General features: G+C 38.2%; 3 protein-coding genes across 9 annotated transcripts in view; 2 read left to right on the top strand and 1 right to left on the bottom strand.

Moving 5' to 3' along the window:
- LOC113499050 overlaps positions 1-2,756 on the top strand; it is a 72,134-nt gene extending 69,378 nt beyond the window's left edge. For all 5 annotated transcript variants that reach the window (XM_026879382.1, XM_026879380.1, XM_026879383.1 and 2 more), the window contains exons 2-3: positions 476-717; positions 854-2,756. In XM_026879382.1, coding sequence (XP_026735183.1) covers positions 476-717; positions 854-1,135 — 524 coding nt within the window. In that variant the 3' untranslated portion in view covers positions 1,136-2,756. The remainder of the gene's footprint in view (positions 1-475; positions 718-853) is intronic.
- Positions 2,757-4,428: 1,672 nt separating this feature from the next.
- LOC113499023 (ubiquitin carboxyl-terminal hydrolase calypso) lies at positions 4,429-8,115 on the top strand. The gene is made up of 8 exons (XM_026879333.1): positions 4,429-4,981; positions 5,082-5,229; positions 5,414-5,597; positions 5,839-5,990; positions 6,227-6,421; positions 6,704-6,774; positions 6,887-7,096; positions 7,412-8,115. The coding sequence occupies exons 1-8, from the start codon at positions 4,607-4,609 to the stop codon at positions 7,604-7,606; spliced, it is 1,530 nt and encodes a 509-aa protein (XP_026735134.1). The 5' UTR covers positions 4,429-4,606; the 3' UTR covers positions 7,607-8,115.
- Positions 8,025-15,960, bottom strand: part of LOC113499022 (clustered mitochondria protein homolog) — a 24,889-nt gene continuing 16,953 nt past the window's right edge. For all 3 annotated transcript variants that reach the window (XM_026879330.1, XM_026879332.1, XM_026879331.1), the window contains 12 exons: positions 15,521-15,626; positions 15,032-15,444; positions 14,635-14,837; positions 14,094-14,300; positions 13,525-13,785; positions 13,306-13,388; positions 13,098-13,227; positions 12,311-12,583; positions 11,868-11,993; positions 11,231-11,446; positions 10,654-10,868; positions 8,025-10,287 (listed from right to left, as the gene is read on the bottom strand). In XM_026879330.1, the coding sequence (XP_026735131.1) occupies positions 10,158-10,287; positions 10,654-10,868; positions 11,231-11,446; positions 11,868-11,993; positions 12,311-12,583; positions 13,098-13,227; positions 13,306-13,388; positions 13,525-13,785; positions 14,094-14,300; positions 14,635-14,837; positions 15,032-15,444; positions 15,521-15,626 (2,363 nt within the window). In that variant the 3' untranslated portion in view covers positions 8,025-10,157. The remainder of the gene's footprint in view (positions 10,288-10,653; positions 10,869-11,230; positions 11,447-11,867; positions 11,994-12,310; positions 12,584-13,097; positions 13,228-13,305; positions 13,389-13,524; positions 13,786-14,093; positions 14,301-14,634; positions 14,838-15,031; positions 15,445-15,520; positions 15,627-15,960) is intronic.

Below are 15,960 nucleotides of genomic sequence, written 5' to 3'. Positions count from 1 at the left end.
GCGCCACTTCACCGCACGTCGCGAACTTGACCCACTTGTCCCGAGAGACCATTGTCTTCGCCGCTAACCTCGATCATCGACGCCCGACCACCTCTGAATTATCTCTATAAAGTATTCCTCCGTCTCCTCGGGAAAAGCTATTGTTTTCATGACCTCTCCATAATTACGCATCTTCGACCCTACATTTATTCTATAGAACAATCCATCGTTCGTGACATCTAATTGTAAACTTTCCCAACTTTCGTTTTGATCACCGGTTCGTGAATATAGAGTCCCGTTATTACCGTGTCATTGGCCCAGAAAACTACATGGGATACTTTCCACGTTATGATGAATTAGCAGCTTTAGCTTCCGGGCGACAGTATACTTTTCGAATGACTAACAAAATGTCAAAACGAAACAAAGCGAAAGTAGTTAAAAGTAAAAACAAAGCATACTGGCAGCTTACTTATTGTTGTGTTTTTGTTGTTTGCAGGCATGTCCCTAGACGAAGGCAGACAGTCACAGAGGCCGTACAGATATGGCATGGTGCTGCTGTGCGCCGGCGCGCTGATCAACTGGCTGGGCCTGGCGGAAGACTACGCAGAGCCCGTGCGCTACGTGGGCGTGGCCTGCATCGTCGCAGGAGCGCTGCTCATCTGCGCAGCCATGTGTTGCTGGCTGCAGTCGCCCGCGAGGCAGCCGCAGACGGACCGCGCATCGCCTGACACACATCAAGTGAGTTTTGATATCTTACTGCTTAAAATGACAGATTCCTTAACCAAGTTGTGTAATTGAATTTGAGGCCCTTATAAAAGTCGCTTTGTATCTTCTGAAGGACTTGTAATAAAACCATGTGTTTTCTCATTTCCAGATTGACGATCCCATCCATGTAATCTCGATGCCGGATGAGGAGACAATGCAGCAGAAGCCGCCAGACTATGACACGGTGGCGGGAGCCCCGCCGACCTACGACGACGCCATCAAGCTGAACCCCGCGCGGCTGCTGCCGGCCACCAGCAGCGCGCGCCACGAGCTGCACCTCACCGAGGCCGCCGTCATCCCGGGCCAGCCCGACACCGTCGCGCCCGTGCACCGCGCGCAGGTCCCCAAGACGCCGCCGCCGCCCTACAACCCCACGCACACCATCAGATGAAGGCCCGCACCACCTTCTTGTTACTTTAAATCGACTGCTGTTTCATGTGATGAGACTCGTATATAGCAAGTAGTCCACACTGTTGGTATAACAACAGTGCAATGGTATTATATTTATATTGTACGTACATATCCTAACATGAAACTATTGTTTTTATTTAACGTAGGTTGTCGAGTATATGGAGCGTTGCGTACTTATGTGATAATAGGGAAGTTATTATTAGTTACTTATTTCCTCCTCTGTACATAATTATAAAATTTTGTAAAATAGTTTTTGTTAAAATGTACCTGTAGTTAGGCAGATAAGTGAACTCTTCCAATAATTATTTTGTAAATTGTGTTCCGAGCAGAGCACCTCTGTGGTTCCAAATAATTGTAAAGTAGGCTAAGTCATCGGTCCGGCGCCGGCGCCGCCCGAGAGCCGGCCAGGCGACGACAGACGTCCACACATATCTGTTGCTATCAATTATAATAAGTAAACACGCAGTAGTTGTGTCCTACGTCACGTGCCATTTGTACTGAGTCCTGAATGTGCTCACTGGTGTGTACTCACGTGGATGTTATCAGTAACTGCTGATTCCTTTGCTATAATTTTGCTCACAAACTTTTATAGACAAGGCGCACTACTATCGTTTTGTTGCACGCAGTTGTAAAGTACAATACGATCAAGTTGTACCTACACAAACCTTAAAGTATAGTCTTCTCGTTTTTGACGACTTAAGGTGAAATGAAAAATTTTCTCTGAACAATTTTGTGTTCTCAAAAATGTGAATAATATTTCAAACTCATTGTTAGCATGTCGTTGTGATAAAGACTATTAGTAGGTTTCACCGTTTAAGTGATATATCACGTTTATTATCTTAGTAGGGGTAATATAGTTTTCTGTTCCGATTTGTCTATTCTAGTCTTGAAATTAAAGCATATTTACTTAAATATTCTGTTAGATCATCCAGTCATGCATAATAATTTGTAACTTGTACATATTCTGATTGCACAACTTAAAGATTTCGAACAAAGTGCTCATTATAAAATTGTTTACCTAATCGAAATAAGTCAAACATGCTCAATCGACTGTACAATTTGTGACAAGTGCTAGTCAATCCGTCCAACGCAAGAAATATCAAACAGCCTACTATTTCATATTTAGATTGACAACTGGGCATGTTAACTGCAGTTGGTTTAAAGTTGATCACGCAAAACAAAACACTAACGCAGTTCATTCTTTCGATGTAGAAAACTAAATTAAACTGTCATTATGATAGGTGGACACTAACGAGTTGATAGTCGATAAGGAGTATAAGACTCTAGAACCTTCTTGTTCTATAGATCTCGTGGCCTAAGCCTTACAGCTTTAGAAGTGTAGGATTGCATGATAGGCATATTTATATCATCAATGACAATCATAAATAGCTTTGTGCTTTCGAATGATAAAAATGGGACCAATACTGTTTATAAGTAATACTTAAATCGTGTGCTTAACTAATTGATTCAAAAAGCGCGTGCCTGCAAGTCTTTATGAGGATTTTACAATGCTGAAGTTGTGCATTTATTATTTGTACATTGTACAAAGTTCAGAAGTTAAGAGTGTAAATAAAACAAAAAATAAATGTTGTTGAAAGATATTTTTGTTTCATTTTTGTTAATCCTTAAATCAGAATGTATTAATTGGAGCAATTATGAAGATCTTTATGCAGCTGCCATTGCTTCATGGTTTGGTATTTGGTATTTTCTTGTTTTTAACTTATGTTTGATGTTTCCGAAACACCCACATAAATAGATACTGTTTATACGAAAAATATGGTTATACACGGTGATTTTTTAGTCGTCTTACAAAAGGAGCCCAGTTCATGTATCCGACGTAAAATACCAGTAGGCGCGATTATTATTTTTTTATCATCAACTAAGACAATAATTACGAAGAAAAATTAAACAAGAGAAATCTGAAAATACTCTTAAAAATGATAAAAACGCCGCCGCCCGCGCCCCTCACTATTGTTACAAAGCTCGGACCGCGCTCGCAACAGAGCTGTGTTTCTAAAAAACTACGAATTGCATCATAATATTGAATAAAAATTGCATTTTAAATTTATTTAAATCTCATAAATACCTATTTTTTATCATGAACGTGTTCTAGTCATTGGATACATGAACTGGGCTGCTTTTGTAAGACTACTAAAAAATCACGGTGTATCAAAAAAGAAACAAAGAACAGATATTATTAGAAATTCCTGTTTCAAACAATGGGGGCTTCAGCTCAACCAAAAAGGCATGGAAACTTAAGAACCCACTTAAAATTAGCTCCTTGCCGTACAACATCACAAAAGGCAGGTTCATCAAAGGAATGCTTGTAGGCTAACACAGATAAGTACATAATAACTACCAGAAGGTAAATATAGGAAGTATAGGAACCTCTTGCATATGGTTCTTTTTTTTCTGCGTAGCAAGTGAAAGTAAAAACAAAATTTAAGTTCACAAAACCAAAACTTAGCTATGTTGAGTTGTGCAAATAGGTATGTTTATATAGGGAAACACACCTACAGCTTACGACGACAAGCCTATTAAAACATGTCTTATTGGGAAGTATTGGTAAGTGGATTTTTAAAAGTAAGTAAGTGAATACCTGCATTGGAAGGGGTTTTATACATGGGAAAACATATGCTACCTACCTTTATTTATAGTCCGATAGTACCTATATCGTCACTAAACCCGTTTGTAACTATGACTTTAAAAGTGTTTTCTGGCAAACAGTCGAAGGTAGGGTTCGACTGCTAAGATTAACTGAATAGATCTATGAATCAGAAACAAAAGCGCCACCGAGAAGTTTTAACTATTGCAAAATAGTTAATTCCCTACCGAATAAACCACATATCAGGAAAGTAAAACGGCAACTTATGGATTTCAATCGCAATGAAATGGCTGTTCCTGACTAGGTACTACAATGAGTTCTCGAGAAGAAAGATATCAGTATCTTGCATTTTCTAAATAAACAATAACACACCTAGAAATAAATAAAAAACAATAACAAGAATTAAAGTTAAAAAGTGGTAAATGGCTTGGTGGAAGTGCTTTTGCCACGAACATTTCGACCGGTTTTATAGGATAGTGACTTAATAAGCTCTAACTTCTTAACTTCAGTGATTGTTACCTAAGCTGATTTTTAAACCATTTGCATTCCCCGGCCCTGATGGAAGGGTCAATATTCTAACTTGATTTTAAACAACTAACAACTAAAACAATCTAGCATATAATTAAATTTCTAAACGCAAAACTTTGACATACCATGAATGACATTGACACTGACAGATGTAATTATAAAGTTTTCGATAAATGTCCTATTGTTTGCATTACTATTATAATGCAGACAACAAACTAAAATAACAGACATTTCACGCCGAAAGTGTTTTTTATTAAAATAGAAACACCAAATTATAAAGTGGCGAATTTGGATATTTCGTACCAACAAGCTACACCTATGAAAAACATGCCGGTTGAGTTGAACAGCCTAACCGAGGGATGGCTCGAATTAGAGAGCGACCCGGGACTATTTACATTGTTATTAGAGGACTTCGGGGTAAAAGGGGTCCAGGTAGAGGAAATTTACGACCTTCATAAACCCCTGGAAAGTCCTGTATATGGGTTTATATTCTTGTTCCGATGGATCGAAGAGCGTCGTTCACGCAGAAAGTTTGTCGAACAAATTGAGAGTTTCGTTCGCGACGAAGAGACTATAAACAATATATTTTTCGCTCAACAAATGGTCCCAAACAGTTGCGCCACTCACGCTTTACTGTCTATATTATTGAACTATCCTAATCTCCATTTAGGGGAAACACTAAGTAGATTAAAGGTAAAGCCTGTTATGTTTTGTAAACAATGCGTTTTTATTGTTATATTGTTGTTTGTTTCAAAGTAATGCTTATAATCCTCCTTTGTAAATCTTTTCACAGCATCATACTTTGGGCATGAACCCTGAGAACAAAGGCTGGGCTATAGGTAATACACCAGAGTTAGCTTGTGCACACAATTCACATGCCATCCCACAAGCCAGGAAGAAGGCAGATAAGAGTGCTGGTGTGTCAACTGGGCGCTTCACAGGTATGTTGTCACAAATAAAACAAAACAACAAAGCTGTTTTGTGACATATAAAAGTAGTATTGTAAAAATTATCTTTGTATTAATAACACAACCATGGAGGATTTTCAATCAAAATTTATTTTAAATTTGCATAAAGATTGATAAGCAAATAGTTATGTCTATGTGTATTAAAATCCAATTTCAGGTGAAGCTTACCACTTTGTAAGTTTTGTACCAATTAATGGTCATTTGTTTGAGTTGGATGGTCTCAAACCGTACCCTACAGACCACGGACCCTGGGCCCCTGATGAGGATTGGACGGATAAGTTCCGGAGAGTGATGGCTGAGAGACTTGGCAGAGATGCTGGAGAGCAAGTACATGATATAAGGTAGAAGAACATTGAAAGGTTTTTTCTGTCATAATACCCCTAATTTTATATTTACTGTTTTATCTGTTTATATCTTAGCATGTTATGACATATACCACCTCTCCTTTACTGAAAATTGTTGTTTTGTGCCTTGATATTCAAAGTTTTAAGCATATTTAAAAGGATACAAAAACAATGAAATGCTTACCTATATTATTTTGAAGAAGAATTTGAAATTTAAAAGGTTATTTTTCTTTTTTAGATTCAATTTGATGGCCTTTGTACCTGACAGACGATTGGCATTAACACAGAAACTCAATGCACTTGAACTTAATCAGAAAAGGGTTAAAGAAGCTATTTCTAAGATTGGGAAACATTTGCGACATTTACTATCGAAACGCCGCGAAATTAATGGTAAGAATAAAATTTATTGTGTCTTTTACTGAAGATAATATTATAAGTTGAGTTGCTAATGATACTCAAGTTTAAATGATTGTTATAAAATTCTGCAGGCTACATAATAATGTACTAGAATGTTTCTATTATTCTTTAAAATAATTTATTTTTAACATACTTGAAATTTCTTTAGCAACAATACAGCATTACAATAATAAATAAGGTTGTAATAATAAAAACATTATTGTTAACAGATCAAGGAGAAATAATATCAGAAAGCAGTAATGAGAACTCCATGAATGAAAACCTAGGTCAAATTAGTGAAGAGACAATACTGACTGCATTAGAGTCATCACAGTTGCAGATCTATGATGTCGACTACACAAGGCCTATTACCATAGAGATTGGAGCCAATGATCGGCCCCACCAAGACAACAGTATTATATTAGGTAAGTTATTTGAAGTTTTTAATGGTGAATGTAATTATACTAATTATTGTTAACTTTCCAAATGGGCTGGAATGTGTATTTACTATTGATGTAACATAATACCAAAACAATCCTTTTACCCTATTTTAGAAGAAACGGAAATAACTACTAACTTACTGTATCATCTGTTACAGATATTGGATTTTATTCTAGCACAAAATCGATGTTTTTTTGTCATTATAAACTAATGTAAACTAATTAGGATTAATTTTGATTAGACTAATTTGGGCTATTCTCTTTCAGTTGATCCTGTAGAACAGGGTTCAGTTGTTAAATTCGTTACAATCAACAGAGACAATCAAATCGTTGGAGATGTAAGTAACCATGTCACAATAACATGTTTTTTCAATATCAGTATGTTCAGTACATTAATTATAATACATAGTGCTAAAATCTCTCATCTTTTCGCGTATACATTTGTTTCAGTTATACCCTACCTCTATCACAGCTCTAGTAAAGAGCAATGACTCCCCTGTCCTGGTGTGTTGTGAGTCGGAACCAGATCAGCCGATCAAGCTGAGAAAGTTATTACTATCTCATTCGGAACTCAATGCTTTGATGAGCAGCATAGTCAATGAAGTGCAGCAATGCCAGCAGGCTCTTAATGATGAGAATGATAAAAGGGATATGTATAAAGTAAGAAAATTAAGCTAAATAAGTAAATACATATATTTAAAAGTGATAGAACCTTAAACAGCATGAATTCATTACCTTATTTGTTTGCAATTATACCAATAAGTAAAATTTGTTGTAAGCAATTAATTGGAACACTCAGGGAAGTAAATATTTAGGAAAATACATTTTTAGCTCCATAAACTCCAACAACTGAAATAGTTTGAAATTCATTCAGTATGTACCGATTTCCACGATATCAATCTAGTACAGAATTATTGTAGAAATTAATTTCTTTTCTCAATAACTTGTTATTAACCTATACTAATACTTTCACAGGTTGACGACTGCCGCCGCACACACAACTACGACGAGTTCATCTGTACGTTCCTGTCGATGTTAGCGGAGCGCGGCGCCCTCGGCGAGCTGGTGGCCGCGCAGCTCGAACGCGGACGGTCATCGCGGGCGCGTAGGCGAAGGCCTAGGCCACGCCCTAGAGCTAGGCCAAGGCCACGCCCCCGGGCGAGGAAGTAGAGGTTAGGTTATGAGATCCAACTATATAAGTAGAATAAATTATCTGTAGGTTATAAAATGTAAGGTTGAAATTTGAAAGTTTGAAATTATGAACATTCTTAGTTCACTCCACTTATTAGTAATGTAATGTTAATGTATTTGTACTCAGACATTCATATTGTTGGTCGTATAAAATTACGAGATATTAGTCTAAAAGAATAGGACTGTGCAACCTCGCTGGACGAAGTTACTTATTCCTAATTCTATACTTGCCACTGAACTTGTTGAAGTATAGTATTATTATCACACATGGTATCCATTTACAGCTTACCATTTCGTTATTTATAATAGTATTTTATCAGTAAAGCATAAGGTTTAGTCTCTCATTGTATTAGTTAATAAGAAGTATTTACTAAGAATCATAAATAAAACAATTTTCTAAAAACGATTTTTTATTATACTACGAACAGCGCCGTATTTACATGGTCATCATATTGTTAAAGAAATGTAACAACAACGATTGATTATTGTTTGCTTAGGCACGTACTTCATCGAACAACATTCTTATATATTTATATAACCAGCACGGAACGGTGTGCGTATCGTAAATATCGGATGATGTTAACATAACTACACATGTATTTGTCGAAAATGACGAATTAATTTCGACAAATGTAATAGGGAGGCGATCATACAGACATACATCTCACCTTGTTTATGACGTATTTCCGATACGCATTACGTGCAATTTAGATATATCGGTTGACGAGAACTTACCCTAAACTATATGCAATATTGTCCCATTTGAATGAATGTGCGTTACCATTACCATCTTCATTATTCTGGTAAAAACAATCCTAACGCTAATGCAAGTAACAACTTGGTAGAGGTTGACTTGTAAGGTATGTTTATAGAAATATATTATAATAATGCTTACTTATTTCTTTAATAAAATCAGTTTCTAATAACTATTAAATAACAACTCGAGACAGGGCTAGTGTAAATATCAAGTTACGATTGCTTCGTCAACCGATACAACTATAGAACTGAGCGATTTGTATAAGTATGCATACAAAATGTATGACTTCGACTAATTAAAAACAGATGTAAACTACATGAGAGAATTGACTCGAAAGCGCATATATGTTAACCAATAATACACTACTACATTAGGTTATAACATTACGACAGCTAGAAACAATAACATGAACAATATGAACATAGCATGGGTATTACTGCCAACAGGTATCATGACGCGTGTTATTCAAATATGATATCTTCACGTTACAGAAAGGCAACTGTTTCTTGAAGGCCTAGTATTCGATGAACGGCGAACTTTGACAACTACAACCACACAACAAAGCTAATTCGGATATGTAGCGACACTGTTAACAACATGACATTAGAAACTATAGATTTCGAAAGGCAGAGTACTCTTAAAATACATTTTTTTCCCCCAAAACGAACACTCAACATTTGTTCATTTGGCGTCACTGACAAGATATCAATACCATTATAAGAATAGTTGATTTTTATTTAGAAGTATAACATGAATACACCGTAGCTATGTATCTTTTACAAGGCCCGTATCGTATATTACATTATATCGACGACAAGTTTAGTATACCATTAATTATATTACATTCACTAATTAACGCTTTGTTGCTTTTATAGTTCTTAAATATACGTACCAAACAGATATGGAAGCCGAAACTATGTCAGATACTTTTTATTGCGTAAAAAGGCAAGTGGCTTGATGATAAACATGCTATATCACAGACTAACGAAAATATTACACAAACTTACATCCACTACATTCATATATGGCACTAACAACTAAAATCTGAAACTAAAATGTAACATTAAAGGCAGTGTTTGTAAATATCGAGCGGAACTCGTTAAGTTGTTCTTCATAACCTACTATAATTTAGCATGCAGATAATTCGAGGACTTCGGCTTGCGACCCGCGGCAGCCGGCCAGCTCGCTCGGCGCCGGCGCCAACACATCCTGTTACATTTCAATCACAATATAACTGAATTTCTACTGCTACAGGTGTTTCAACACTATACTCCCGTACTAGTTTAAAAAAAATAATACTCGACAATAACAATTCATAAAACCATTATAATATATACGAAGGACAAATTGGCAGTAGCACCAGTTACCATAACATAGCGACGCACACGGTCTCAGGTTCACAACCAAAACTTATTGCTATTATCACTACTTGAAATTGCACTACTTTGGGTGTACATAAATTGTGAATTCCAAACGGAAGCGTAAAATTAAAACTAGATCTGCGTGATTTGAGCGAAATGTACGCACATGCATCAACCTATCGCACTCCGCGAGAATTCATTCAAAATAACACTTAATTATTTGATCAAAATAATATCGTCAAAATTTTACTAACAAAAAAATCTACATCAAACCTTAGCACACTATTCACTACCGCATACATTCATAGATAAGGAACAATATCATCAATCAATAATTATATTAAAGTAACAATGTATATAGTTAAATGTCCAATATGAGTGGAACATGGTGTGTGTAGGCGCGGCCCCGGCTTCAACTGTCGCCGTGCGGCTTGGCCTCGTCCGCGGCCGCCGCGCCCGGCTCGCCCGCCACGCCGGGGATCGGCAAGTCCTTCAACTGTCTTTTCTCTATCTCGGCTTTGAATTGCTCGATGTCTTGCGGGCTGCAAATTTAAAAACATATTTAATAAACGAATGAAAGTTGCTATGAAAATATATGTATTTTTATTTTACTTGGACGTATTATTACATTTATTACTTAAAACTAAACAACGTGGGAGTATGTTCTTATATTCTTTTTTTTTCTATAGTTTTTGGACCAAGTATCACAAAAATTAACTGATTAATTATTAATGATTGTCAATTACAAAACTGTTTGGAATGGGGGAATTTATATGGTGTCATACACAATTGCAAATGTATATTTTTTTGTTAAGTTGATTTTCAAAGGGGTGTAGAACTTTTTTTTTTTTAATTAGTACGATGACAAAAACTTTTGCAGATAATAATTAGGTAGTGTAACAAGTGACCTGATCTGCACGAAGAGGATCCCGTTGATGAGGTTGAGCATGTCGATGACGGAGGCCATGCCGGGCGGCTGGATGTGCAGCGGCGGCGGCGCGGGCGCGGCGTGCGGCGCGCGCGCGTAGGCCTCCGCCAGCCGCTTCTGCAGCACCACCGCCTGCTGCGTCAGGTGCCGCAGGCACTCCGACGACTCGCGGGTCTTCTCGTGCTTCTCGCCCAGCTAACGACATTATTCAGCGTTAAAAGTTACGAAATCATATATTTTAGCTCAGTTCATAAAATTCAAACGTAAAATAAAAACTATTTATTTTGCGTTTGAATTTAATGCCGGTCTGTTGACAATTTGACAGTAAGGTCGCGCTCTATCACAAATGTTGTCTTTATCCTTCTTTTTAGCGATTACAGTTTGCAAACATACATTAAATTAAACAATTCATTTCCTCCTTTAAATTTTCTCGGTCCGATTTTTCTTGATCTCATAAATATTGAGATTCAATCAAAAACCGATATTTCCAAAAAAAACTAGATAAAACAATTATATTCTACAGCTATGTTTTGTACATAATTAGTATGCGTCCTCACCAGCTGCTTGTAGATGGAGTAGGTCTCCTTCTCGTGCTGCAGCGCGGCGCGGAAGTCCCCGAGGCAGGAGAGCGTGCGCGCCAGCAGATGGCGCGCCACGGCCGCCTTCAGCGAGCGCGCGCCATGCGAGCCCGCCGTCACGCCCAGCGCGCGCTCCGCGAACCGCAGCGACAGCTCGTACTCGCCCACCGCGTGCAGGATCAGGGCTATGTTGCTCTGCAAACACAATGACAATATGTCATGAGCACTCATCACTCATCACTGTAATGGATATTACAAATCAACTTACTTCATTAAGAGCCGATTTTTCAATCGTCAGATAACTTTTATCTGACAAATAAATTTGACGTTTTGTCAGCTTTTATATAAAGGATATGCCAAACGGCCATATTTTATATTTCATATAGTCCTCAGATAGAAGTTAATTGTTGATTGAAAAATCGGCCCTAAGACTGATGCTACTAACTACAGTAACTACACCCATAAAAAATCGAGATTTATTAATTTAATATCTGGTAAGGGTCGGTAAGGGTCGGTATCGAATAGCCTTTCTTTTCTAAAAAATATGAATGGAACAACGCATACACATTACTTTTCAAATAAAAAAATGATTTTAAAGTCAAATTGTAAAACTTACGTCAAGCAACGCCATCTCTGGATGATTCTCGCCGCAGACAAGCAGAGCCAGGTAACGAGCACGATACAGTAGCTTGAGGGCGGTGCTCACTTGACCGTTGGCGAAGCAATACAATGCCAGGTGGGACTGCACACAAAAAAAATGATTAGAGAAATGTGTTAAGGAACCTGATAATTCAACCTTTACAGAGTCTTGTTGTATTTCAAACACAGCTTCTGTTAAGAACCTACATTTGTATGGAAAGACCAAGTATTATTTTTAGACATAGCTTTTGGCTTTCTTGGAAAAAAGTTGAAAGCGTATTTGTTTAGATCTATTGAGCACGTTTTTCACTCTAAAATATGAACTGTATCACAAAAAGTTTTAGTTTCAAGACAAAACTATAGAACAAAATTATGGTTAAAATGTGGAAAATAAGACATCAGTAGTTCAAAATCACTTACATATTCAGTAATAGTATAAGGATGATCAATTCCGTTGACCCGCTCGGACATAAGCACGGCCTTCTGCTGGTAAGCCATGGCGTCCCTATGTTCCCCTGTCACGTAGCACAGTCGCGCCACCATGCGGAGACACTGCGCGATCTCGCCGTGCATGGCGCCATACACGTTGTTCAGCAGGTTCAGGGCCTCGGCGATTAGCTCGTGACCCTCGGACACGGCTCCAGCTTGGATCTTGTTCTGGCCTGTCGTGTAGAAGTTGTATGCGTCGGACGCCTGAAATATGATGTTAGGTTGAGTATTGTAATAAATTGTCCATTAGTACCTTAATTACCTAAATGAAAATTCAAATATGATGTTGTCCAAAATAGTGTCTTAATAGTGTAATCGTCCATTATGAGGTGTTGTATTTTGATTATCTCTTGATTTTTTCTTCATGAAAGGAATATGGTTAATTTCCCCTTTGCTAGGGTCTTAGCAGGAGATTGTTACACGTTCAAGAAGCATCATGCGTGCAGAACCTAACCTAGAACGGTCTAGGACACTCTAGATAACTTACGATCTAAGTATTTCGATACCAGATTGTTCGGCCTAGAAAACTCACCTGCGATAGAAGCCGACGACATTCGTTGATTATTTCCGAAAGGTACTTGCGTGCAATTAATAAGCAGAAATAAACATCAAACAATATTATTGAGATGATGGTTGAACATTCTGATGGAGCTATCTACTAAATCAGTGCTGACTACGTACTCTCACTCATTTCAACGGATACTAGAAAAGTACTTACTCGTGGATTGATATGTTTGACAACTGGGAAGATGTTCATTATATCTGATGCAGCGAATGGAGCCTTATTCTTGTTTTCAAAGTCATATTCACGTAACATCAACTGCAGACCGACTTTCAGGGCAAAGGATCTATAAAATAAGAACGGTATATCAGGTATTTCGCCGAGGAGAGATGTATAGGAGAAAAATTAAGGAAAAGAAAAGTACCTGAGCAGAGAAATCTTTTGTAAGCCATGTTTCTCAATAACCGAATCCATGCTATCCGCGTTAAGTTCGTATCCCCAGTAGGCCTGGAAAAATAAAATAAATAAAGTTTATTTCGTCTTAAGTCCCCCCCAAAGCGCAACATTATTACTCAAAAAAAAAAAAACAACATCTTTTTAGTCTTCCACTTCTTTCATCATGATACATAAAGATAAAACTTACCTTAAGTTCTTGTTTGATTTGCGAGAAGAGCGCTTTAGGAGTAAGATTCTGCCAATCAGGATGAGGCGAGGGTGGAGCTGGTGTGGAGTGAGCCAATCGACGAGCACGACGGCCACGCCCACCGCGCGGAGGCCCCGCCCCACGGGCGCCGCGGACAGAGCCTGGACCCTCGGATACTCCCGCAGCTGGGTTGGGACAAGCCCCTATCAGGCAGCTTAAGAAGTGTGCCACTGCTGCACCAATGCACATTGCCTCGCAACCCTATATTAAAATAAAAATGTATCTAAGAACCTACAGATAATAAAGCAATATCAGTATTCGAAATTATTTGAAGATTGTAAATTATGGACAAAAAGGTTAAAAACTGGTAGAGAAATCAAGCCAACCGTCACTTTTCTGTACACTCACGTAATTTTGCTCCTGACACGTTGTCTTCATGTTGGCTTCCGATATTCAACAACGACACTTGTTTGAAGTTACACAATGTTAAGTTCTTGTCCCATCGTCCCAGTTGACATTGACAATGACCATATAGCTTATTAGTCGTTCTTAAATACCCCACATCTCACCTGCAGATATCCAGTATAGATATGTTTAGCGGCACGCAGCAACAGTTCGGCGAGAGCGATGGCGTGCAGGTAGGCCAGCGGTGCGTGCGGGCGTAGGGCGGCGGCCACACGGCCCAGGTAGCGCACGTTGATGCCGCGCGCGTGGAGGGCTTCAGTTAGGCCGGCGCCGTCCATGGGCGCGGCGGTGTGCTCCAGGCATTCACGTACCTGGTATATAAAATGTTGTTTAATGAAGTATAATATTAGGAAGATCGTTAAATTTGTTAAGGGTTTTTTTTAGGCTTAATCAATGGGAATTTGATGCGATAGAGATAAGAACTACTAAGGCTTCTAAGTTATGAGCCTCATTCGACATATTACAGAGCCTGATCAACTCTTAGTTTTGTTTTGCTTTGTTTCAAGTATGCAGTTTAGAAAACAGAACATTAGCTGTGTCTTATAAAAAAGTTAGAAATATTAATTACATTTTCTAAATAAAAATAATTTTATTATTAATACAACCGTTTTTCATCATCATTATCAACCACAAAATAAAACTTACGAAAGCAGGTATCTGCGTGGTAAGTAAGAAAGCAGCAGCCTCTTTCACTAGATGGCGCTGTTTAGCCAGCTGTTCGGGCGAGGCGGCGTGCTTGATGCCCGCGGAGTACACGTCGGGGTTGAAGCGGACGTCGAACTCAGACTCCTTAAGGGAGGCAACTGCGCGAGCAGCGGCCGCTACTACCGCACGGGAACGTTCGCCAGCTGCAAGTAAAGTTATTTGTATAATTACATACAAAAAAGTCAGAAATTGAAAGTTAATGTCAAACAACTGAAGGTCCAACTCCATTACGTAGGACTGATTATAAATAGCTTCACGGCCTTAATTTTTTATAAATTACTAACAAAAAACTAAAAAAAAATAACAATAAGTAGATGTAAATCACAATTATACTCACAATCACTCTCTTGTTTATCGCCACCACTGCAGATAGAGTCGGTAATGCTCTCAACAATCTTCTTAGCGACATCAGTATCAATTTCAGAGTAATTCTCATTGAGAAGCAAATCATCATCCTTCTTCTCAACTTTAGCTTCAGCTTTGTCCCCTTCTCCTTCTTTGACTTCCTCCTTTTTGGCACTTTTTTCTTTCTTATCCTCTTTCTTTTTCTTTTCTTTGACAGGCTCTTTCTCTTTCTCCTGACTCTTGGTCTCGCGTTTCACTTCCTTGGTTTCAGTCTCATTGGCCTCCTTCGTTTCAGTCTCCTTGTTGGCTTCAATAGATTTCTGTTCAGCGGTGTCTCGTTGACGCTTAGCACTTAACTGTTGCAAGTGGAAGGCGGCGTAACGGATGAACATAAAGTAACGAGCCCTGGAAAAGAAGTATATTGTTAGAGTTTTTTAATTTTAAAGAAATAAACTTATGTTTGTAATGTAAATGTACTTACTCAACAAAACTATCAACTAGTTCCTGCCTAAGGCAGCAGAGTTTGTGCTTGTGAATTATTGGGAAACCCATGGATTTGATGTCCTCCCTGAGCTCGTCATCTTCCACTATAAACAGTTAGAAACTCGTTACATTAGTATACAACATCTTAACATGGTTAACATCACATAACACTATAGTCGATCCATACTAAGTTGCAAAGCTCATAGAGAAATACAAGCTTTATCATTGCAGAACCTAACAGGACCACGCATTAGTGGCGTAAAACTTTTTAGATAATTTCTAAAAGTTTCAAGGCACTCCAACCCTGTGACGCAACATGCTGGACTATCTAAAAGAGATCGATAACCCATCCACAGCTTGGATCTGTTTAATTTAATCTTAGAAGCTATTACATTTTTATAATAACTATCGTGAGACTGATTCATTATTAAATGATTT

The sequence above is a fragment of the Trichoplusia ni genome, chromosome 11 (assembly GCF_003590095.1).
Source record: "Trichoplusia ni isolate ovarian cell line Hi5 chromosome 11, tn1, whole genome shotgun sequence".
Taxonomy (NCBI): domain Eukaryota; kingdom Metazoa; phylum Arthropoda; class Insecta; order Lepidoptera; family Noctuidae; genus Trichoplusia; species Trichoplusia ni.
This window is presented reverse-complemented; position numbering and strand designations above follow the sequence as displayed.

Coding starts and splice junctions, on each gene's coding strand:
- LOC113499023 (XM_026879333.1), top strand. CDS start 4,607: ATGAAAAACATGCCGGTTGAGTTGAACAGCCTAACCGAGGGATGGCTC. Junction 5,991..6,226: donor GAAACGCCGCGAAATTAATG/GTAAGAATAAAA, acceptor TATTGTTAACAG/ATCAAGGAGAAATAATATCA. Junction 7,097..7,411: donor ATAAAAGGGATATGTATAAA/GTAAGAAAATTA, acceptor ATACTTTCACAG/GTTGACGACTGCCGCCGCAC.